The sequence below is a fragment of the Hippichthys cyanospilos genome, chromosome 12, assembly GCF_059441005.1.
Source record: "Hippichthys cyanospilos isolate Australia breed blue-spotted pipefish chromosome 12, RoL_Hcya_1.0, whole genome shotgun sequence".
Taxonomy (NCBI): Eukaryota; Metazoa; Chordata; class Actinopteri; order Syngnathiformes; family Syngnathidae; genus Hippichthys; species Hippichthys cyanospilos.
This window is the reverse complement of record NC_142380.1, coordinates 18,047,686-18,073,617: the sequence shown is the minus strand read 5'-3', so window position 1 is coordinate 18,073,617 and position 25,932 is coordinate 18,047,686. Positions and strand designations below refer to the sequence as shown.

Here is a 25,932-nt window from a genome sequence, read left to right as displayed (position 1 = left end):
CACCTGAGATTGAATTTAGCATTAGGTAAAGTAATTACCCAATCAACGGTGACGTTCAAACTTTTTTTTGTCTGTTGGAGGATCCCCTCCTCTGCTCGAAGCCACACCAATGTGGTTGCACGAGGGGACCCAAGCAAGCAACAAATAGCTCAAGCTATCATAAACGCACAGTGCAATTAAAAATAAACCGTTTACCATAAATTGCGTCACAAAAATAATGTGCATTATAACCCGCTTTTTGTATGACGTTATCTTAAAAAAATATATCTAATAATACAGTGTGCCCATAGGTCTGTAAAATTTGATGTAGGTACAGTAGTTACTACAAAAGGTAAGAGGTTTCCAAACCTTTCTTTTTTCCTTGCCGGTCTCTTTCAGCCACGTGTGTGATTGACTCAAAGAGCTTCCTCCACAACGGGGGGAAAAAATAAAAATAAATAATAATAATACTGTTGTCAGTCTGGCCAGGCAATCTGTCCCGCATCCAAGGGCCACTCCTATAAGACACGTGACTGGTTCCCAGCGCAACAATTGACCGGTGAGGTCACCAATTGCAATCTACTCCTGCTCAGAAGTTAAAATCCACTCCTCATTGGTGCCCGTGTCTTGTAAGAGTGCCCATTGAGCTGATTGACAGAATGACTGGCCTGTTGAGAGCAGTCCTACTTTTTTGTTTTGTTTTTTTTTTCATTGCATGGAAGTTCTCTGGGTCAGTCGCATACAAGCGGCTGAAAGAGATCGCAAGGAGGTAAGAAAGCTTTGGGGCCCTCTTTTGTAAAAAATTGGAATTTTCAAGTGTAAAATTAGCTATCATGTTTGGTTAGCTACAGGCTTCACTTCGACGTCGGAGCGCCAATCGAAGGGCAACACTCAGGCACTGTCAACGACTTGACGTCACATCTGTTCCCAAAATGGTGTCGTGCTGTAGAACTGACTAGGGTGATTATTGGCCAACTGTTTTGGTCACTCCGCAACTGGAACACCAACTACTGTATTTTCCGCACCATAAGGCGCACCTAAAAGCCTTAATTTTTTTAAAAAGCTGATGGTGCGCCTTATATATGGATCAAAATTTAGATTGGGATTCGTAGATGGGTAATGAACTGATAAAGTAAGCTTTACCTGTTTCTTTTGTGTGTTTACAGTTGAACAAGGTTGCTCATACTGACATTGAGTTATGATGCTATTGAGAGTTTAGAGTTATTTGAGTTATTATTGTTATTACTTTGAGTATTACTATATTGTGATTGCACTGGAGGAAAGGTTCCCTGATATAAATGTTGCACTACATGTTATATCTTGCTGTTAAAAGATAAACTATCATGGAAATACAGTACTAATAAAATTAAACATAAGACAGTCGTTTATTCGTTTTGGGAGTGAAAGGAGTTGTCAGAAAGCTGGTTTGTAATCTACTGCTACTGCTAATGTTGCGCCTTATAATGCAGTGCGCCTTATATATGGAATTGTTTTGGATATGTCATTAATTGAGGGTGCGCCTTATAGTACGGAAAATACGGTGTTTATGAAACTTTACAGAACTTCTTACTTTACCCCTCAAGACTTCAATTTGTGATCTCCAGAGGTACACGTTAACTGCAGTTAAGTGCTCAACAATTTAAAAAAAAACATAAGATCTTTGGTGGAGGGCATTTGATGGAGTAGCAAAGGACCAAAAATTATACATACAGAAACATTGCAATCATGCTAATATTAGGCTGCAACCTCACTGCACAGGCTCCTGGTTTTTAATTACTTTGTCACAGTATGACATCCATTATTTCTCGCACACTTGTCACTGACTTGGGTGATTAAATGTAGGATATGAAACTGGTTCTTATAATATTGCATGCAGGTGCATGTTTTTATTTGACATGCACATATGTTATTAGGATTGATTTATACAGAATTTACAGATGATTAATGTCCTATATTAACTTGCATTGATGGCCTTCTACCGTACAGACACTGTTATGGTGTTATTAATATGAAGCTGTAGGTCACCATTAATGAAGGTGGATTAATGTTTGCTCATAACTGCTGCTGTTAATACAGTTTAATCTTAAAAAGTACTGTATACTCAATTGTTGCTTCAAGAATGTTAATTCATGTTGCATCCGTTCACCATTGATGTCTACCAAAAATCTTGACGATGCAACTACAGAGGACCCCCGCCATACGAAATTCATCCGTTCCGGAGTTGGGTTCGTAAGGTGAAATGGACGTATGGCGGGCAATAGGAACCTATGATAATTAGCTAATGTGTATAAAACCCCAGGTAAAAACATCAATATTGTATATATATATTAAAAAATTGGAAGAAAATACTAATAAATACTAATCATCTTCTTACTTCTCCTTTAACATCACTAGCAATCATGGCTTACTAATTAGAAGTTCGAATTTAGAACTAAAATGTACAATATATATGACATTGTAAGCACTCACAAGAGATCAAGTCTTTAGCATGTCGGCATTGAAGTGAAACCATGACGCCGACCAATAGCAGACCAGCATCTTAACACTGACCAATAGCAAACCAGCATCTTAATGACGGTGACCAATAGCAGACCTGAATTTTAGTGATGTATGCAGTGACGCATCTGGTGAGGGATGAGCGCGGTGCAACTCGCAGTCACACGCACGAACACTGACTGCCAAGTTTGAATTTTGTAATGTTGTTGATGTCGTGAATAATACCGTAAAGAAGGGACAAAAAAACTCCATATTCCACTTCGTAATGTAAAAAGCCAGTGACGCTGTAACCTGGGGGTCCACTGTAACTGATAATGCAATACAAAACAGTTCCATGAATCACTTGAATACTAAATAAGTGGTAATCTCACTAAATGTTATTGTTTGCATGGAATTTTCTTTTTAAACGCTTTCTGTGAAGAAGTATTACAGTGTGTGTGTGTGTGTGTGTGTGTGTGTGTGTGTGTGTGTGTGTGTGTGTGTGTGTGTGTGTGTGTGTGTGTGTTGTATCTCATTTTTGTTCATGTTTTGATTTGGATGAGGAGTTGAGGTCTGTAGCGGTTGAACCAGCACTGCTCTCCTGGATCACAAAACACTGGACTGTTTCTCTGAAAAGACCTTTGGCATGTAGCAATGATGCACCATAGGAAACTTTCCTATTTACACATTGAAATCTAAGTACAACACTAGTAGAGATCAGAAGAAAGATTACAAGTGGTTAATCAACTTGAAGAATATGTATATGTGTATGGGACAAAAATTCTCTACAATCTGCAATGAATGTGCTCCTGGTGATTTAGGTTGCTATCAGGAAAACCATGAAAAATGGCGCAATATTCGCTTTTTATTTTAACTTTTAAGGAAGTATAATTTAATCGTTATCATTATTGTGTTTGTCCTGACAAATGTGCTGCACATTAAAAAAATAACAAAACACTGAGGCAATAAGGATGGATAAATGTTTTCTTTTCCGTGACTGCATGTTCTAGTACAATCCCACAAAATAAACATCAACTGCATATTAAATGCACGTTATAAAAGGTTTTTCATATGCAATTTGAGATTCTTCTACTCATGGACCTGCATGAAAAGGGTCGATGCAATGATTGAATAGTTACAGTTCATTTTATAATGAAAAAAAATAAACACATGAGTGACTTTTTGAGAGGCATTGTCTATTCAATGACTCCACCTGTTTATTTGATGGCGACAGACTCTCTGCTTTGCATTTTCAGCCACCGATACATATTAAATTATAAATCAAGTTCATTATAAATACTATAACAACTATAATACTATAGTAATATTTAACTTTACTATAGTCACATTTAACTATAGTATAGTTCAATATTATATTGCTGTGAAAGCTCATGTGATACGACAGCCATTTTAATTGGCTGTTACATCTGAGAAGTTGCACCATTTTTAAGTGATTCAGGATTTCATTCGTGTCATCATTGTGAATTATCAAAATCCTACATCAAACCACTATCAGAGCACAGTTCTATAGTCCAGTGGTTCTCAAAGCGGGGTTCGCGGAGTCCATGGCCTGTCTGCAGGGGCTCCATGAAATATTTTGGGTTATTAACACTTTTGGTGCCAAAGATGTCTTTTAACAAAGTTTTTCAGTTTACTTATTGAGCTATAAATGCAAGGCAGCAGCAAAAAAAAACAAGATATTTATTGTTGAGAGATTCAAATTCCAAGGAATCAAACAATATTAAAGCCAAACAGGTCTTGATTCACTCATTTTGCACAGCCCTTCATTAGTCCAGTGCTCCTCAAATAGTGAGGTGGGCCCCTCTGGGGCGGCGCGGATGACCCCAGGGAAAAGGCGTTGTTTTCATCATGTGAAGTGTAATAGCAATAAAATAAGATTTTTCTCTTTTGTTTGTTTGTTTCAGGCATTTTTTTTCACTTGGTCATTTTTTTTTCAGTTTTATATTAAGCTGTAACCCATATAAGGATACAAGTTTAGGTATACTTATACAATTTTTACAGATAATAATGTTATTGATAGTCAGCGCATTGTGTGTGTTTGTGTGTGTGTGTGTGTGGGGGGGGGGGGGGGGTAACTACCTCTGATAAGTAGTCTGGAAAAAAAGTGAGAATATGTCTTTGCCATTTTATGAGTCATTTTATACACACACACACACGCACACACACACACACACACACACATACATATATATATATATATATATATATATATATATATATATATATATATATATATATATATATATATATATATATATATATATCGTATTAATTTAATTTTAAATTGTGAATTTATTCATGACTCATAAATAAAGTAAATCAATTCAGCCAGTGTTATAGTTTTATGCCTTTGTAAGACCGCCCACTTCATCTAGTGAGAAAAAAAAAAAAAACGAAAAGCTTTCCAAACAAAGAAATTACAAAAAGGAATATGTGACAACAATTTTGGATTTATTTGTTATGACTCATAACATTATTGAAAACCATTCAGGATGACCAAAATGGCTACAATGATAGGTTTTGTTTGCAAAAACGTTTGCAATGGGGGTTTGCAAAGTTGAGAACCCCTGCTATAGTTGAAGCTGTGTCATCAATATGTGACTGAGCTTGTTAGATGATGTCATCATTGTGTTGTAGAGGTAATGGACTAAACAAGGATGGTTAACAAGGATCATTTCCTATAATATTCACTTATATAATGACTGGCCAGGGGTTTCCGGAGGCACATAAATACATTGCCATGAATTCATTCAGATATTCCACTTTGGCAATTGTCCTACATTTAATATCATTCATGATTTATTAACGTTATCAATTATCCATTACCTCGGTGTAATGTGATTCCAACACACTCATCCCAGCCGTCACTTGGCAGTTGTCACGGTACTTCAATATAATGAATATTCATTTTGATTGAATAAAGCAATTGAATCTTTCTTAAGGCTTTCAGTGCCAAGCGTTATTGGAAAAGGCAAGCCGCCGATCACATCCTTTGCAGCGATTAAGAGCAACATTGCCATCAAAAGGTCACACTTAATTATTACAGTGGTCACCAAGCTTAAAATTAAGAGGAGCGCCGGCCACGAGTGTCATCACTCGTAGTCACTGGCAAACAAATATTTTATATGATGAGAATTCTTGTTGCTGTCAAGGAAAGTGTTAAGCAGTCAAATAAATACAGTTCAATCGAATAAATATAATTTTGGAAAGGTGTGGGGGATCGGGTTTCGTTTTGAAGAAAAAAATTGTGTAGCGGAACTGTTCAAAGGCATTGTTTAGCTTTTTTTTGCCACTTGCTGAGCTGAAAATCACTAAAAATCAAAATATTTCATGACCAAACTAGACAACAGGTCATCTGTGAATTTCCAACTGCAATGCAAGAACACGTTTTTTTTTTTCACTAGCCTGGTGCATAGAACGTATTGTAAAGGGAAAAAAAAGACTTACCTTTGAAGTCATTCAATGCCAGGGATGTATTTTCACTTTTTTTAAGAGTCCAGACAATCAATCGCGGATACTTAAGTATCAAATCAATACTTAAATTAATGTCCATAATGTACTTAAGTATCGATTGAATGCTTAAGTATCTGGGATCTCTTAAAAAATGTGAAACTACGTCCCCATCATTGAATGAGAGCAATTTATTTCTGAATTTTTGGATTTAATTCAATTCAAATCAATTTTCTGTATGGCTTGTACTTTGGGTGAGTTGGACTTGGAATAGCAGGGTACACCCTTGATTCGTCACCAGAAATGTTCATCCAGCATCTGATCTGATTGCTTATCGTTATGACCCCCCCCCCCCCCCCCCCCCCCCCACAAAAAAAAAAATTCCATACTAGTAATCTACAAAAATGATTTTGTTAAAGTGTTCATTCATGGGTCGTGGTGCACGAAGAGAACCTGGGATTCCATTGCCATGGTTACGGCTTTCCCTCGGTCTTTTTTTTTTCACCATGTAACAAAGCTCGCAAACTCTGGGAGGGGGGGGGGGGGTGTCAGAGAGAGATGATGTCATAGTTTCTCGCTGCCATTGAAAAAGCTGGTGGCTGCAGTCTCCCTCGTTTTCACTCTCTCCATCCGTCCGTCATCACCTCACGCTTGGTCGGCCTCGCAGGATCCATCTGCTTTTTGCGATAACCCACGGAAGCATAACGTGAGCAGGTCAGAGCCGAAGAACCCGTGATGAGTTGTCTAAAGAAGTCCACTTAAGATGTGATATGAACCAGTAGCAAAGGTGTAATCATCCCAGTCTTTTTTTTTTTTTTTTAATTGTGGATTATGACCTGTCGGCAGTATAGCGAAGCTGCTCTTGCCCAGAAAGGAAGAGGAGGAGGACAGAAGAGGAGGAGGCGCGCAGAAGGGTGTAGACGGTGAGAGGAGACGGCAGGGCTGGAGGAGAGGCTCGGGAGGTGGGAGAAATCATAATAGACTAGCGTTATTCGAAGCTGCCAATAATGGCTGCTAAATCGGACGGGGTCCTCAAGATGAAGAAGAGCGACGTGGCCTTCACGCCCCTGCAGAACTCGGAGCACTCGGGCTCGGTGCAAGGGCTCCACCCGGGCGGCCAGCCCGACTCGCTGGGCGCCGGGGACGCTGACTTCGCAAACGGAGAGTCGCGATGCTGCGGCGGCGGCGGCGGCGGCGGGGGGTCCAATTTGGCGTGTCTCCGCTTGGGCAGGGAGCAGCACAAATACACGGTGTGGGACTGCCTTTGGATAGTCGCCGCAGTGGCCGTGTACGTGGCCGACGTGGGCACTGACGTGTGGCTGTCAGTCGACTACTACCTCCAGCGAGACTACTGGTGGTTCGGCTTGACGCTCTTCTTCGTTGTGCTGGGTTCCTTCTCCGTGCAGCTCTTCAGCTTCCGATGGTTCGTTCACGACTTCGGCACGGAGGAATCCGCCGGCGATTGCTCGCACATGGACGCCAATAAGCTGCTGAGCGGCTCGGCCTCACACGGCGATGTGGGCGCTCAGCATCCCCCGACCACGCCGCAGAGGCAGGCGTCGACCGCCAGCAAGAACACCACGACCAACAGTACCAGCAGCACCGCCATGGGCAGCCGGACTAGGAAACGCTCGGCCTCCTACTCCTTGTGTATGTGGTTCTCGCAGTCCCTCATCCACATCTTCCAGCTGGGCCAGATATGGAGGTAGGATGGGCTCGTGAGACACAGCCCCGCAGGTCCTTTCGGAACCACACTGTCCTAGAATGCATAGCTTGGCATACAGCTGCCATCTTTGCCCTTCCGCTCCACTACAGAGCAAACCTTATTTTATGGGTCCTTCGCTTTAACGTAAATGAACGCTCGAGAATGATGCGGTGCATTCCACTTTTGACTCAGACAAAAGAGTTGCGCCTCACGACAAGTAGTGATCACAGACACACCTGCATTTACAATCTAGCGAGCTAAACCGGGGTGTCCGTCTTTTTTTCTTTTCTTTTTTTTTATCATGGGCAAAAATTATAGTTCTACTTTCGGTCAGAGGGCTATTGTAAATGAAATTACATTTGATGGATGATCATTACACATTTTGAAAACCAGAGGCCGCTAAAAATGGTTTAAAAGGGGTATTGGCAACAAAAAACGTGTAAAAAGTGAAGATAAACTTTCAAATTTGGTAGTATATCCCATTTTGACTCAACATTTGCATCTGGCGCGCCACATTAAATGATGCGGTGGGCCAGATCCGACCCCTGGGCCTTGAGTTTGACACCTGTGAGCTAAACAACGAAGCAACTTGGCTGGGAACAATGTGAATATACAGTTCTAGTCATAGGTTTGGAAACCCCTTCAAATTCCAAAGATCTCACACTTTTGGAGGTCAAGAAACTAAAGCTATTAATTCTACAAAATGTGCAGCTTTGAAATGATTTTTTTTCCAGGTCAAATGTCATCCACCTCATAAAGCAGACTGTGAAAATACTTAGAGATGGAATGTAAGAAAGCTAAACGTTTTTTTGTTATTTTAAACCATGTAATTATGTCAATATATCTTCGTAATGTCAATGATTTTAGTACACAGGTGTCAAACTCAAGACCGGGGGGGTCAGGTCCGGCCCGTGAAAAGCTGCTTTGACTTTGAGTTTCCAGCTAAAATATCAAACTTGCAAGTTGTCTTCAAAAGCAACAACAATTTTTGTTCCCAGTCTGTCTTTTGAGCAGTTTTTACTGGCCTCTGATTTCAAAACTAGTTAATTGTGTGATGAACACACTTAAAATGGATTTGATTGGCAGTCATTCGGAAGGAAACTTCAACTACAATGTGACCCAAAATAAAAATGAGCTTGACACACCTGCTTTAGTACGAATCCAAAAATGTACTTGTTTTTCATAGGGGAAAAAAAAATACTGGATAACAACGTATTTCCAAACATCTGCTATATATGATTAATTTTCATATAATTTGATCAATAAAGGTAAATGCACCAGCAAAAAGTTATAATACAGCATTTGTTATGTGACCTTCTTTTTATGAGTTAAAGTGTCTTATGTTGAATCAGCCAGCCTGAAGACATTATAGATAATTGAAAGGTTTTGTCATTTATATTAAGGTCAATTCTTATTGACAGCAAATGGTAGAGCCCACTGAAATTCACTTCTTGCAAATAACTTCGAGGATCCATGTTGCCCCCCAATCTGCAGATTTGTGCATAAATGTTCCTAATGACTGATTACACTGTTATGTTGGTCTGTAGTTGTCTATGTGTGTACCCAAAAGTGGAGAGGAGACATGGTAAGAGTGGAGGTAGAGTTTCATGCAGTAGATCATGTGACAGGATCAGAGAGCAATGAGGAAGCCGGTGACTTTCTGGGTGAAGTTGGTATGCTGACGGCCAGGCGAGGGAGTAAAAGTAAAGTAGCAAACAGTTGTGTCAGTCAAAATAGCAGGTGTGGAAGCGGGAATCATCTGGCTTGGGCGTGTAGACATGTAACAAGCTGAAGATAATTAACATTAGATAGCTGACATGTTATCCAGTCACAAGTTGTTGGATCAACAAACAAAAAACATTTTGGGCACGCTATCATAAATGACTACATTCTTACAAAGAAAGTAGAACTTACAGACACTGGTGGGCCAGATTTCATAGAGAGACAGAACAACGTCACTTATAAAGGAGGTATCTAAAACTGCGGGGTTGATTATAAGTCAACTGCAAGTGTGAATGGGTACCCGCTAAGACGGATATCCCAAACCGCCGGTCCGCGGCCCGGTGGCGGTCCGTGGATCAACTGGTACCGGGTCACATGGGCTGCACCCCAAATAATGATGTTTTGAAACGGATTTAGTTTATCCTGTAACAGTTCATTCATTTGTGCTTTGTTCGGTTTGATCTTTGTTTTTTTGGCACCGCCTCTGGCCGCTGTTGATATTACATGTTGTAGTGACTGTACAGCTTCAGTTCAGTTGAGAGCTTGTTTCTGTAGTGTAATGTTCCAACATGTTGTTCTGTCTCTCTGTGAAATCTGACCCACGAGTTTCTGTAAGTTCTACTTTGTTTGTAAGAAAGTGGTGATTTATGATAATATGCCCGAAATATGTTTGTTTGTTGATCCAACAACTTGTGACTGTGGATAACATGCTTGCTAGCTAATGTTAGTTGTACTTCAGCATGTTATATAGTCCTGCCTAGTATGCGTTCAGCTCGTTAGCATTTTGGTTTTGTGCCAGGTATTTCCCTTTGCAAAATGTTAGCGTATGCAAAGTTTTGCATTGATAAATACTCATCTGTATCTAATTAACGTTTTGTATTGAAATGAATAGCTTTTGTAATGTTGTCATCAGGATACCCCTAGGGGTACTTGAATGAACTCTAGGGGGTACTTGAGATTTTAAATAATTCCAACAAACATGCAAAAATCCTTTAAAAGTAAATACAGGATTAAATGTTTCAGGAATATATCAATTCATAAAACAAATGCTATGTTCGGGAGGTAATTCAGTTTCATCATTTTTAAAACCCAGATTCTCCCCCATACTAGAATGGTGAGACCCAACTTGACACGTGCCACACATTAGCTGTTAATGATTTATTGTTGTGAACAAATCTCTAATAGGATACCAAAAGAGGACATTTTAAGTTGAATATTTTTCTGTGGACAAATATTTATTTATAATTCTTACTTTTTGAGAACAGGTCTCACACTTTATGTCGATTATTGTTTGTGTACAAATATTTATTAATACAGTAATTAAGTTAATGATTTATTTTTGTGAACAAATTTCCACTGTAATCCCAAAAGATGACATATTCTGTTGAATATTTTTCTGTGGACAAATATTTATTTGGGATATGGCCTATAGGTACTGTTATTTTGATCTTATCTTCTGCAGTTAGACATCTGCGTATATCTGCGTCTGTCATTTTCCTATGTCTTTATCATCTGTCCTCATTTAACTATCTTAAACTGCCTGAGTAAAGAGTCTCTCAACCAACCTGTATACCTGTATTTTGCCGATTCACCTGTACCTGGTATACACCCTAAACGATCCAGCCACCCGTCTCGTTGACATCACTTTAGTCGTACAGTAGTTCCAACATTTTGCAAGAAAACCAAAGCGGAGGTCATTGATGACGTGAAGTAACTTTGCCATCACGACAGATCGCTTTGCATGCTTTCAGAAGTGCACATTTCCATCTCTGCGACATTAGTTGGCAGTGAGAATGTTGCTATTTGCATTGATGTTTTGTTTTTTTCTTAATGTTTGGCACATGATTTTTTTTCATTTTCAATTATGAAAGAGTTCTGCTGCAAATTTTCTTGAAGCAAGTGAAACGAAAGTGTTTTATTCAGTTGATTTTCACTTATTCTAAGAGCATATACAAAAACTTGAGTTTATTGCAGCATGCTCAATAAAAATGAATCATTTTGAAATAGAAAAGATTAAATTAGCAATATTTTTTTTATTTTAAAAATGTTTTGAAAATCTCATCAGATCTCTTTGTCGTGGACTCAATCTCGGGAGATATCTCGTCTCATGGGATTTGTATCTCGTCTTGTGCCTAATAACTATACCTAAACCTGTATTCTTTTTAACATTAACAAAAGAAAAAAGCAATAAATCAACTGTCAACAACTGTTAATTATTTTTACAGCATTTATACGGGTCGCAGCTTCGTCTAAAACAGAAAAAATAACTAATTGCCTCAAAGCGCCTTAAAAGAAAATCTTATTTTATTGCAATTATACTTCACGTGACAAAGACAAAGCCTTTTCCCTAGAGTCATCTCAATCACTCCCCCCAGGGGGGCACTCCCCACTATTTGGGAAGCACTGTATTAGAGCCTGTTGTGCACATTCTGGTTACAGAATGTATCTCATATAAAGCAACCAATCACATAAGTGAAATTTATAGATAATCCGATGATGTCTCGGGACCTTTTCGTTGCTTTGTGGACTTCATGGTGACCATACACTGATAAAACCTGTCATATACTGAATCAGTTGATTAAATCCCTAGTAAAGCCCCACTAAATCACACAGTGACTCAAGGAAGTAAGTCTATTTAATGCTCATTTTGATAAGGTGTAGATACTGACTCCAGTGGGCCCCCGTTTTATGAGATTAATCCGTTTCGCGGTTGGGATCGTAATGCAAATTCGCTGTATGGTGGGCAATCCAAGCCTATGTTATTAAGGTAATGTGTGTAAAACCCCAGGTAAAAACAGAAAAATTGTATATGCATATTAAAAATTGGTATCAAAATAGTATAGTGAGTGCTATTTATATATAATATACATGCATACAAATAAATAACATCATGAATAAAAAATAAATAAAGGATTTATTTGACTTTGCGCGACGTGAAAACTTGTTATGAACATATTCCCTAGTGAGGGTAGCCTAGCCTCGGCTCTTAGCCTCCTTCGTATTTTTTTATTCTCTCCAGCTTCGTTTACGTATAAAACATCTTCTTACTTCTCTCTTTAACATCACTAGCAATTTTGGGACCCATGGCTAACCAATTAAAGGTTGAATTAAGCACTAAAATGCACTATAAATATGTATTTGTAAGCACTCACAGGAGAACAAAGCTTTAACGTTCCACCATTTTGGAACGAGTGACGCCGACTAATAGCGGACCAGCATCTTAGTGTTTCTGGGACACGACCAATAGTAGTACAGCATCTTACGGAGTCGTGACGCCGACCAAAAGCAGACCAGCATTGTAGTGCCGTAATCAATGACGCATGTTTTGACTTATGAGCGTGGAGTGACTCGCAGAGTCATGTTTGAGGTGTTGTAAGGCAAAAAAAATGTAAATGAGGGGAAAAAAAGGGCGCAGTCTTTGTCGTAAGTTGTAAAAAAAGGCAGGAACGTTGTAAACCAGGGGTCCACTGTATTTGATTTCTTTTTGATTAACATATGAAACTAATGTTTCAGATGATATGTGTTGGCAACCCCAAAACACTACAAATAAAGATGAGGTCAAGCAGAGAGGGGGTAGGTGCAATAGCAAAAAAGGATGCCTTCTAATACAAATTTTTACTGCCTGACTCGCAAACAGTACACATGAATACACAATCATTTATGCTACAAAAAAGACAAAATGCGACCAAGTGTTTGTTATTTATACGGTTATTTGTAATTGATGTATCGTAATTCTCCAATGATAAGCCATGTCTGAGCATAAGTTGTGCCCTTAATTGTGTGAAGGCGAAAGCCTTCATTGTGTGGAGGCGAAATCCAAAACCAACACTTTGGCAACAATCTCAAAACTAATATAAATCTCATCCTACTTAACTCTTCATATTTTCTTGGGTTCATATCTGTAAGTTATTAGTTGTTTGAGTGTAAAGTTAAGTGTGTTTCAGATTTCTCACATCGTGAGCAGTTGGTGAACGTCTCACCAGTATAACCGAATGCACTCGAAACAATTGTTTTTCCTTTTCCGCATGATGCGGCTTGAGTTTCTTTTCCAATAAATAGCCAAAGTTGCGCAGCATCCTTTTTCACCAAGTTTATGATTGTGCGTATGTGCCAAAAGACTTTAATTAATAAACAAGTCAAATGGAATACCTTTTTGTGTTCTACAACAGGAGCACTCGGCTGCTTACCTTGCCACTCTTCATTGTATCAGCTGTAAACATCATAACTTTTTCATAATCCTCTCGGTTTTAGTAATATTCCTGCGTTCAAGGATGGACTCGGACGTAGATTCTGCCTGATCGCGTTTTTTAGTAAAAATAATGCCGTAAATTAGCAACCTCAGCTAACACAAGCTGTTGTTAGCTATAACGTGTTGCTAACTTCTGCCCTCTTGCTCGCTCCGTTTCGGCTGATATAAAAATGCACACCTGTGTGTCAAAACTCGTCTTATGTGGCTGACAGGTCAATTTTCCTCTCATGGCGTCGAATAAAAAAAATAAATTAAAAAATTCAAATTTAAATTCTTAAATTTGAAATTAACGTTTATAAGATGCACCCATACTTTTGGCCTTGATTGTGCCTTGAATGTGCCTTATATTTGGGAAATTACCATATTACATGTATTAGGATTATACTGTAGATGAGTGCATTTCCCTGGTTACAGAGGTTGGTGTGAGTGATGAAACATCAATATTTAATTTAAAAATGCAAACTATATCTCATGCACTATTTAGAGTGTTATACAATTACTCACACACTTACATGGAATGTGTTGGAGGCCAAAAATTAAACAAAGGATTTTTATTTTTTATGATTGTCTGACTTGAGCCAACTCTTTTGCGGTCACTTGATGACAGACCATCTCACTCAGTGCCTGTTCTATTAAATAATTGAATGGCTGTTGTCTTGTATTTGTAGCCTGACTTTGATGGCACCGGGTGTTCAGTTTCTACAGAGTGATGTTGTAAATACAAGTATGAATGGCTGTGTCTTTCTAATCCATTCCCTGAGTTTACTCATCTGTTGCCTCAGTTTAGTATTCCATGCCTTCAGTTTACTATTCCGTTCCCTCAGTTTAGTAATCCGTAGCCTCAGTTTAGTCAACGGGAGCCTCAATTTACTGTAAACATGATTTGGAAGGGAGGTGTCGGGGTGATGACTTGATAGTGGAGTGACGAGAGGCAGCATTTGGGGTGAGTGTGTTGGCTGTCCCACTGTCAATAAAGAACAAGTTTCTGTGTTTTCTTCCCGTCTATCGAAAATTGCGAGACATGACGTCACGTCTTTGCATGGATCTCTCCTTTGGATTAGTGAATCTTTCCTTTGGAATCGTGGATCTGGAGATGCAAATGAAGATGGCGTCACGCCAAGCTACCGGGCAAAGTCAGACGATCTGCGAGTCATTCACATCGCCCATGCGTAAAGCAGAAAAAAATAGCCAAATTGAACGCCAAACAGAAACTTTCAATCGCTCATCAGGCTAGAGTCTTAAGGATAATGTATTTTGTGGGCCATTTCTTGACATTTAAGGCCAATTTATTGAAAAATGACGTCTTTTTGGGAAGGTTCTGTAACAGCTAATGACCCCTGCTAGCCGAAACAAGTGCTGCAGTTGATTTGGAACAACCCTTTTCTTTGAATTACACACAAACGAACGCTGAAGTGGAATTCTATTCCGAAATAGAAATATTAAATCAAGATTTTTATATTATTTATTGTTTACTTATTTATTGTTGTGTTTAAGTGGCAGTTCATCTTTTGAAGAACATTGTGATAGACCAATTTATAATTTATATGACTGATCTTCAAACAATATGTGGATTTGGAGACACAGTTCATTAGCCTGCAAGCTATGGTCATAAGCCTGTCAGTCCAGTTTCATTCAATAATTTATGAATACATTTGACATTCATGTTGCAAACTATAGCTGGTGGTGTTGATTTTTAAGATCACTGTCAAAAAGTTGTATGCGCACATGACTAATGGCGGTGAGGATGACTCGCAGATCGACTAACTTTGCCTGGTAGCTTGGTGTGACGCCATCTTAATTTGCATATCCAGATCAATGAATGCAAAGGTCACATCCACGAATCCAAAGGAGAGATTCATGCAAAGACGTGAAGTGGTGTCTGGGCGTGGTCATAGCCGTGCAGACGAGAATTGTATTCAAAATACCTTGCACTCGCATGTTTTCAATTGGTAAAATCAACACAATTTAGAGTCGCACTCATACAAATTGTTTAACACGCATTCGTCTTTTTGACAGCCATCTTATTTCATACGGATTAGTGCTGATTTCGTGAAAGTGCAGCTAATACCTGTATTTCATCTCCATGGACTGCACATTTGTTTGCACAGAACTTAATAGGCATTTATATTCTTGGCACATACCTCCAAATTTCCATATTGCTGCCGTGTTTAACTACTGTGGATGTGCTGCCACAATGCATTTAGGACCATCTATCACAACATCTTTATGGCGCGAGTGGTTAATTATGTAGTATCTATTTGAAATATGCATAGTGCATCAATGAACTCATCAGTACTCCTGGTACTAATGGGTTTGTTCGGCAATGCTGCTTCATTGCAACAGTAAGTTTGTGTTGTCATGGTGACTTAAGGAAGGGGGTGTGACTACAGTTCAACAGCAGCTGTTCAAAGCAGACACGGGGAAAAAAATCTCCCATCAGGAAACCCCAACTGCACTAAATATTTCACCGTGTGTGCTTGTCTGTCCATGCATGTGTGTGATGCTGCGCGTGGGCGTGTGTGTGGGTGTGTATGCGTGGCTGCGTGTGTGCGTGTGCGTGCGTGAAAGGTGTATCCACCTCTTGCATTATTCATATCCATCTTGCAGAGGTCTCTCTGGCCACAAGACACTACGGGGCTGAAGGAGCAGCTTACATAACATATTCAACATTCTCTCCCTTATTCAAAATTCAATAAGATTAGGTACACGTTGTCATTAATGTTCATTAGTCATTCTAAGTAGGCATAGTCTTTAAAAAAGATAGATGGATTGTGGTACTAATCACAGAGGTCTTCATAACGCATCTCTCTTTTGGTCAGCTCCTTAGATATTGAAAACTGAGACAAAGACTCTTCAGGTAATTACTCAGGTGTTACTCATTGCAAACTAATCATTTTACATGTCATTTGGAACTCAGATCTCATTATTAGAATGTGCTAGTTTATGATACTGTCTTTAGAAGTAATTTTATTGAAAATATACAAACACCAAGCAAACCAAGTACAACCACAATTTATATTCTCATTAAAAAAAAAAATCCCTAGGTGAGGTGCAATAATTTACTGTATTGCATCATGACAAAGAACGAGTGTGATGAGGTATTGTACTGTAAGTACAAAAATTGGAACAATGTTGACAAACGAGCAACAAAATAGGACGTAGGATAACGTCTAGCCTTCTAGGCAGTTATCCATTGTACCTCAACATACGCAGGTAAACAGAACAAAACCAAAATTCAAAATCCTGATTCAATCACCGCTCCATTTCTTAGACTACTTTATACTTTGCAGAGGGACTGGGAAGCTGGATCTTATCACATTTGGCCTAACGTGAGAGGCAGTTCCACATTGGACTGGTCACCACTTAATCATGTGGTGGATGTAGAGACCTTGCTGATGAGTGATGTTACCAAAGGGTAGCTAATAGCGAAAAACAAGGGCCAGTCACATCATCCGAAGGGGTGCCTCAAAGCAGAAAGGAGTTAGAGGAGGGGCGTTTATGAATTTCATTAGAATGTAAATGATCAAACTGTTTTTTCTAATTAAACGGTCAATGATAAGAGCAATCTGATTAGCATTCATCCCAGCATGCAAGATGGGGATATTTATTAATTTAAGATTAGACTGCATGTACATGGCTTGAAATATAATTAGCGGAGGTGGGGCAACTTACATTTTTTTTGCTGGTCCGTCATTTACAGTCCGGCAGTACACTGGAACTCCTCTCTCGGTCCATCTGACTGTAATTCATTACATTTTGCTGTAACAAGGTAGTGTAAGGCAGTACACACACAAAAAATACAGTGGACCCCCGGTTTGCGATGTCCCTGCCTTACGTTTTTTCATCCTACGACATGGACTGTGATGTTTTTTTTGCCCCCTCTTTACGCCATTCTTTTCACCTTACAACACCGCAAACATGGCGGTCAGCGTGCTTGTGTGGATCCGCGCTCATGTCTATACACACGGCACTGCTTATGTCACTACAAACTTACAAAAACGTATTGATAGTGCATTTTTGTGCTTACGTCAAACTTTAATTGGTTAGCCATGGGTCCCAAGATTGCTAGTAATGTTAAAGAGAGAAGTAAGAAGACGATTTATATGGAAACGAAGCTGGAGATAATCAAGAAAAATGAAGAAGGCTAAGCTAGCCTAGGCTAGGCTACCCTCACTATGGAATATGGCCATAATAAGCTTGTCACGTCACTCAAAGGTAAATAAATCCTTCATATATTTTTTTTATTTATTCTGTTATTTAATTGTATACATGTATATTACTGTATATATAAGTAGCACTCACTATACTGAGTACTGATACTTTGAGACCAATTTTTAATATGTATGTATAATTTTGATGTATAATTTTGATTTTGATGAACATGGGGTTTTACTCGCATTAGATAATTAACATAGGTTTGGATTGCCCGCCATCATGCTTCAGTATAGTCGAAAAGTATACCTGTATTCTCCTTTAGTGCCCTGATTCCATTGCAACAATGGACAATGACAGGCATTTTCCGGTTGTTTTATTTTTGCAATACAGTACTCGCCAAACCATCAAACCAATTCCTGAAACGGTCACGTGGTCCAGGCGGCCAGCGAGGCTTAACACATCATTTACAAATTGTGCCCATATAAAGCTCTGTTTTTTGCTCCCCTACTCTCAAGTATAAAAGAGTTTAACTATTGTCAGAAATGTGGAGGATTCAGTCAAGTGACAACTGACCATTACAACGACGGATGAAAATGACAGACAAAGCTCTGTCTGGCTTATTCCATCATTTCATTTCAATAAAGTTTTTTTCATCATTTGCTAGTCTGTCAGCAAAACGGATGATGGAACAACAGACAGTCTGTTGCTACTGACACACCTCCAATTTTAAGATCAATATACTGTACTTTATGTCAGAAGCAGAAGCAGTATTTTTTGTGGAACAAGTCTTTTTCCGGACTATAAGCTGCACCGGTATATAAGCCGCAGCAGCGAAAATTGAGCAAAAAAATCAATTTTTGTCATGGATAAGCTGTGCTGGACTATAAACCGCAGGTCATAACATCAGATACTTACGCAAAAAGATGTTATATGGGAGTTTTTTAATTTTTTATAATTATTTTTAAAAAAAATTGCCTGCCATCCTTTCTTTAACATATTCAACATGCCTGCATTTTTAGCACCAACATATTTATGCAAAAATGGATGGTTTATTTTCAACATAACACCAACAGAATACTGCAGAGTTAAATAGCAGTTCAAACTCAAAATCATTTCTTCGATAGCATCTTCTTCTGTTTCCCAATGTTTAATTGCTAGATTATTTTAGTGAACATAAAAAACACATTGCAGATAATTCATACATACATGGTTGTATGTACTGAATTATCTGCAATGTGTTTTTTATAGTTCACTAAAATAATCCTTAGCAATTAAACATTGGGAACAGAAGAAGATGCTATCGAAGAAATGATTTTGAGTTTGAACTGCTATTTAACTCTGCAGTATACTGTTGAGTGTTATATTGTTGAAAATTAAACATCCATTTTTGCCATAAATATGTTGGTGCCTAAAAATGCAGGCCATGTTGAATACTGGTTAAAGAAAGGATGGCAGGCAATTTTTTTTAAAATAATTATAAAAAATAAAAAACTACCCATATAACACTCTTTTTGCGTAAGTATCTGATGTTATGACCTGCGGTTTATAGTCCGAAAAATACGGTAATCCATATAAAAGTTAAAACCCTCACAAATCATGTTTAATACACTAAAATATAGCCCATCGATTGGCTGGCAACCAGTTCAGGGTTGTCCCCTGCCTACTTCCCAAAGCCAGCTGGAATAGGCACCAGCAAGCCTGCAACCCTTCTGAGGATAAACGGCTATAGAAAATGGATGGATGGATACTGAAATATATTCAACATACTTTGAAAAGACTGAATGGCTCAGTGGCGCAATGATTAGCATGTCTACCTCACAGTTCAGGGACCCAAATTAAAATCCACCTGGCTCCGGCCTTCGGCATGGGTTCTCTCTGGGCACTCCGGCTCCCTCCCACACTCTAAGAACAAGCATGGCAGGTGTATAGGACTCACAAAATTGTCCTTAGGTGTGATTGGATGCGTGAATAGCTCATCTCTGGGTACCCTGCGATTGGCTGGCAACCAGTTCAGGGTGTTTCCAGCCTACTGTCCATAGTCAACTTGGATAGGCACCTGCAGGCCCACGACCCTGGTGAGGATAAGAAGATCGATAGATGAATGGATGGCTATGGAAAGCCTGACCATTTAATGAACACGGAAAGGTCAGACTTTTCCTCGCCAAAGGTTTTGTCAGCTACAGACAGCCACTAGAAAATTTAACACATAATTCCCTTTAAAAACAAAAATATTTTGCATAACATCAATTTGTGATGCTGTAAATTCTGTGAGAGCCATACTGTATTTAATATCTTGTACAGCAATGATTCATAAAATTTATTGATGAGGTTATAAGGAATCACAAAAGAAGCAGTCCTGCATACGTTCCAGAGCTGATCAATATTGTGCACATATAACATAAACATACATCTCAAAAACTTATACTTTTGTCATGTTTGGCGTAGCGACAGCCAATCGGCTTCGGGAACGTTCAACGGGACACACGAGACAGGAATGAATCATGGCGGCTGCTTTGCGGTCACCCAGAGCTACCCAACACGGCCAGCTGAGCTTTCAATACAAAAACGGAGCCAAGCAAGAGCACTGACCTGGCTTGTAGAATGGCGGAAGGGAGAACTCGGGACAACTGCTATATGTGCAGCGTTTGCTTCCTTTTTTAACAGCTGGGCTGTTGAACCATAGTTACTGCGCTAAGCTAACGAGCATTTAGCGACTCGCACTCACAAAACGACTCGCGTCGAGCGTAAACGACGCGCGTTGTCGCGCTCCATCTGACTCGGCATTAGACACACACACCGTGCCCACCTGTTTGGCTGCCCATTTTTCCCCCCCTCAAAACTTCCGCTCTAAATCCAATGCGCGTCGCACATACCACGGCAGTCTGTTGATGACGTAGTAGTATCGGGTGCGGTGGCGAGTAGGAGTACATAAAATACGCTAGTATAGGAGCGAGTACAGATACCAGTATCGGTATCGGGAATACCCTACTAATAAACAGTTCAAAACAGACAGACAGGGACCGAATTTAATTGGTTTTCGTGTGAATCTAGAATGCATGCAGAATTTATTAGGCCTCTGATGGCTGTGATGTAATTCAACATAAAATCTTTTGAGGAATCCATCTTTTGACACTTACAGTGTCCATCTTTTTATCAGGGTGTGGGGCCTTGGCCAAAGCCACATCCATCCATCCATTTTCTATAGCCGCTTATCCCCACTGGGGTCGCAGGCTTGCTGTTGCCCATCTCAGCTGGCTCCGGGCAGTAGACGGAGGACATCCTGAACTGGTTGCCAGCCAATCGCAGGGCACACAGAGACGAACGACCAATCACGCACCCAATCACACCTAAGGACAATTTAGTATGTCCACATTTTTATAATTGCCTTTTGTTTAGAGCTGGTTTGAGGGCACTGATTTGACCATGGAAGCCATGTTGATAAAAAAGCTCTTCAAAATGTTCTGGTTGTCACAGGGACTTGAGGTCACCAGGTCTTCGAGAGCCCTGCTGCAATGGAAAATGATCCTCCTGAGCAGTTGTCTTGCATTTGCATGTCAAAAACATCTCCATTTGCGTCCTTATTCTTTGTACTTGATGCTGAGAGACGTTGAAGGTGTCAACGATGTAAGCAATGGATCTGCGCTACAGTCTCTTGATGATAAATGCTTTGATTTCAGAGTGAATCTAAGGCATCTTGTCAAAGTTCAAGCTGCAGTTAACGCCAAGGAAGATGTGCCAGGTTTCTTTTCATACGCAACCACCGTTTTACTGATCAATTATTGATCACAGATGAGGATGTAATCCAAGCATTGGTGCAGCAATTGTCAAGGCAACCCTTTAGTCTGCCAAAACTTAGTGTGTTTCCATTACTCTCAGATTTGCGCTAAATCCATATTGCGCAAAAGCAAACTGGTAATGGAAACAGAAATCTGATGGGCCCATATAATGGAAATTCAACTTTTGGAAGTTTTTAAGTCTTTTAGTTCCATGGGCAAGAATTTTCATTTTTTAAAATAGCAACAACAATAAGAAATAATACAATTCTCATCAAATACGTTTTTTATGGAGGGTAGCTGACACCCTTGACTTGTGCTTATCTATTGTTAAGACAATTAAGCACTCTAGTGATAACTGTGACCCTTGGATGGCAATTTTGCTACATACTACACATACATAATATACGTGTAATACTAATTAAGGAATGGAAATCAATCTTTCATACGATAGCACCAATGTTTACGTCACAGTATGGACAAAAGTAATCATACCACCGGCCCCGTATCGCCGATGCAAGGGTAAATACAACCCCACCTAATCCAAGTAGACCTTCACGTCTTTTACTTATGTTTTCATTCTGAAGTTGGAAGGAGAGATTTTGCTCTGAGAATTCTTGCTATGAGTCGTGGTTTCTGGAGGGAACAGATTTGTTGGAGGGGACCGATGTTTATGCTTACGGTCTGTTGACACGTCTTTTGTTTTATTGGCTCTCCAGTTCATTTTGATGTAAGTAAAATGCCTGTTTTGGTTAAAATGATTAGCAGGCCCTCGAGGACTGGAGTTAAACAACTGTGTGTTAGACTTTTTCAGACTCCACTAGACTGAGCGTTGCCATGTTGTTGCAGTACGTTGGAAGGCGCTGTTGTAACACAGCGACTTAAAGTGGCGTAAACACACCATCAACAGTGTTATCAATATATGAATGTCAGCACATATACGAGCGAAAGAAGAATGGTGCTAACAAATAACAAGTGTGTAGCTTCTGCAGTGATGCATACTCCACGTTTTGTTTTGGTGAAGAAAAAAATAAGATGAATGATGAAGCTCTTAATCTACTGGTTCCTCGACAGTACCACTCTCCTCTGGGCAAGAGCACTTGGTCATTACCTAAAGAACAAGATCACAAATGCATTGCGAGTGTCAGAAGTGTGGCCAGATTATAAAAAACTAGCCCTATGCATCAAAGTTCATCTATATACAATAGAATGGCTAGGCTTTTAATTTTGAACATATTTCGGAAAACATTTCTTCATAGAGTCATACCTATGACCATGTTTGTAGCTTGTAATGTACTCTAATCCACTTGCAAAGCATTTAGCAATAACTGAGCAAATATTCAACAAGACTATCTGTGCAGACTGGCTTGCCTTTGGCCTGCATATTAAAACCCCAGGCCACACAAGGACGTCTCTGACCTACTTTTGCACCTTTTCTATTTTCGAGTGGACACTGACAAGAATGAGAAAGGAGAGAGACGGAGAAAAAAATGATACAGTTTTATGATGATGGGTCATGGAAAGTGTTTTAGAATCCTTCAAATTTTACTTTGGCTGGTTGAGCTCATGCTTGCAAACAGACCACCTCCATCCTCAGCCATGATGAAACGACCCACTCACTATTGCACTGTAAAAAATTCAAAATGGAATTATTTAGGATTAATGGTCAAATTGCAGTACTGTAATACCTACATAAACGACCGCTGCTACTTGGGAGAGTGGATGCTATTAAGCAAAAAAGTGGCGTTTCCATGGTAATAGCGACTGTCCTGATTCGGATGGCTTTAGTGTGAGGCTGAAATGAAAATGAGACATCACTTTCCTTTTCACTGGATGTGACAGGCAGTCAGAACTGGGACACCTTCCGTTACGCTATGTATGTAGCTGGAGTGGCAGGTCAGCAAGTCAGCTCAGTCTCTGCAGACACAAACACGCTCAATGAGACAAGTTTGAGCAGCGAACATGCTGCAGCGTGATACACTCGCACCGGATTACATTTTGCATATACTTATTGACAATGAAACTTCATTTCATGAATCATTAGCTTGCTGCTAAATAAATTAATATGCTGGTGGTTAGAGTGCATGAATAGAAGTATATGTGTGTGGGGAAAAAAAGGCAGAGAACCAGACAGAGAATTATAGACCACGAACACAAAAAAGAAAAAAAACGAACCTCGAATGAATCTACGATGCTCATTCCAGCATTTTCTCTCCATTTATTTTATGTATTTGTTAGATACATATTTCTGAAGAAAGATCTCAAATCTCATCAAAATAAGTTTTCCTTTTGAGTTATTACAGAAGCCATTTAATAGTTTCATTGAAACAGAACTCGATATGGACTAAGATCCCTGTCAAAAAAACGTATGCGTGTTTCACCACTCATATGAGTACGACTCTCGCGAGATACGACTTCACTTCTTCTCATGAATATCTCCTTTGGATTTTCGAATCTCTCCTTTGGTTTCCTTTGCATTTGTGGATATGTATATGCAAATAATGATGATGTCACGCCAAGCTACCTGGCAAAGTCATTGGCGCCATGCATGCGTAAAGCAGAAAAAAATAGCTGAATTGAACATGAACTGAATGCCAAACAGAAGCTTTCAAAAGCTCACCAGTCTTCAATCTTAAAGATAATGCATGCACATTTTTTAGTAATGCTCAAATGAAGCTTTGTGGGCTATTTGTTGCCATTTAGGGCCAGTTTATTGTAAAATTGCATCATTTGGAAGCTTCTATTACAGCTAGTGACCTCTGCTGGCCGAAACAAGCACTGCAGTTGATTTGAATTACAGATACGAACGCTGAAACGGAATTTGATTACGAGATAAAGATGAATTGTCTACAAATAAATATGTTTAATATTATGTATTACTCATTTATTGTTGTGGTTGCATTGCAGTTAATATCTTAAAACCATTGTTACGGACCAACTTATGATTTATATTCATGATTTTCAAACATTACATGGATTTGGAGACACAGGTCATGAGCTTGCTAGCTACGGTCATAAACCTGTCAGTCCAATCATGAAACAATTTATGAGTAAATAATTGACGTTGCAAACCATCAGCTGTTGACGTATGCAGTAAGATGACTCGCAGATCGACTGACTTTGCCTGGTAGCCTGTCATATTAATTTGCATATCCAGATCCACAATGCAAGGGGTCAGATCCACGAATCCAAAGGAGAGATTAATGCAAAGACATGTAATGGTGTCTCGCGTGGTCATAGTCAGGCAAGCGAGAGTTGTATTCAAAATAACTTGCACTCGCAAGTTTTCAATTGATAAACTCAACACAATTTCATGCCGTACTCATACGAAAACAATTGAAACAACACAATTTTGATTCATACCCATACACATTGTTAAACACGCATACATCTTTTTGAGAGCATTCTTACTCCATCACTGGACAGTTTTCTTGGATACATTTTATGGTATACCTTGCTCTACATCAGGGGTGTCAAATTAATTTTTATCGTGGGCCACATCGTAGTTATAGTTTCTGTCAGAGGGCCGGAATACATCTAAAAATAGTCTAAAAAAGTCAGTCATTGCTTAAATTTTAACGTACCCCTGAATTTCTCTAAAATCCTGAAAATTTAGGACTTAAAAATAGAAACATGTGTCTAATAAACGCTGTTCTCGCTTATTTAAATCCTTACCTAGTTTTGAAGTCAGAGGCTGGTAAAAAACTGTTCAAAAGATAGATCTGGAACGGATTTTTTATTTTTTTATTTTTTATTTTTTTAAGACAACCTGCAAGTTTAGCTAGAAACTTGAAAGCAAATCAGCATTTGGCGGGCCACATAAAATCATGTGGCGGGCCGGTTCTGGCCCCCGGGCCATGAGTTTGACACCTGTGCTCTTCACCTTTCAAAACAATTTGACTATGCTGGCTGGAAAACATGGAGCTATGCTAAAGTCGATGTCAGTACACGATACAAATACCAAACAGGTGCAGCTCATGCCACAAACAGCAGCTATTCAGTACTCTACTGCATTTAACCCCTCTTGTTTTGTGGGTCAAACTGACCTCTTTTTCAAAGTTAAAGTAGATCTTGAATGATAGCAATAAAAGTGGTATTTGTAACAATTTGTATGTTTGTGAATTTTTGTTAAAACTTGTTTTAATGTTTTAATTTTTTGCAACAAAAAGAAGAAAACATCCAGTTTGTTGGACTCACTTGATCTCATAGCCGCAAATATTGTCTTCACTACTTTAGTTCCGTTTGCCGTCAAGACATGCTTATCTACATACAGCGGATTCGATTCCCAGAAGATGAGTATGCTGTTAAACTGCATTTGAAGAGTTTCATTCATGGAATTATTCTTTCAAGTTTTTTAATCAAACAAGCACACGAGCACATAATAAGAAACAGAAAAATTCCAT

The 25,932-nt window shown here is 39.2% G+C and overlaps 2 protein-coding genes across 3 annotated transcripts in view; both read left to right on the top strand.

Annotated features, from left to right (window-relative positions):
• rnf31 (ring finger protein 31) overlaps positions 1 to 3,640 on the top strand; it is a 47,888-nt gene extending 44,248 nt beyond the window's left edge. For both annotated transcript variants that reach the window (XM_088430119.1, XM_088430118.1), the window contains exon 26: positions 3,021 to 3,640. The gene's annotated coding sequence lies outside the window, so the exon portion shown is untranslated. The remainder of the gene's footprint in view (positions 1 to 3,020) is intronic.
• Positions 3,641 to 6,427: 2,787 nt separating this feature from the next.
• Positions 6,428 to 25,932, top strand: part of xkr4 (XK related 4) — a 30,330-nt gene continuing 10,825 nt past the window's right edge. Inside the window, exon 1 of the mRNA XM_088429984.1 lies at positions 6,428 to 7,630. Coding sequence (XP_088286110.1) covers positions 6,933 to 7,630 — 698 coding nt within the window. The 5' untranslated portion in view covers positions 6,428 to 6,932. The remainder of the gene's footprint in view (positions 7,631 to 25,932) is intronic.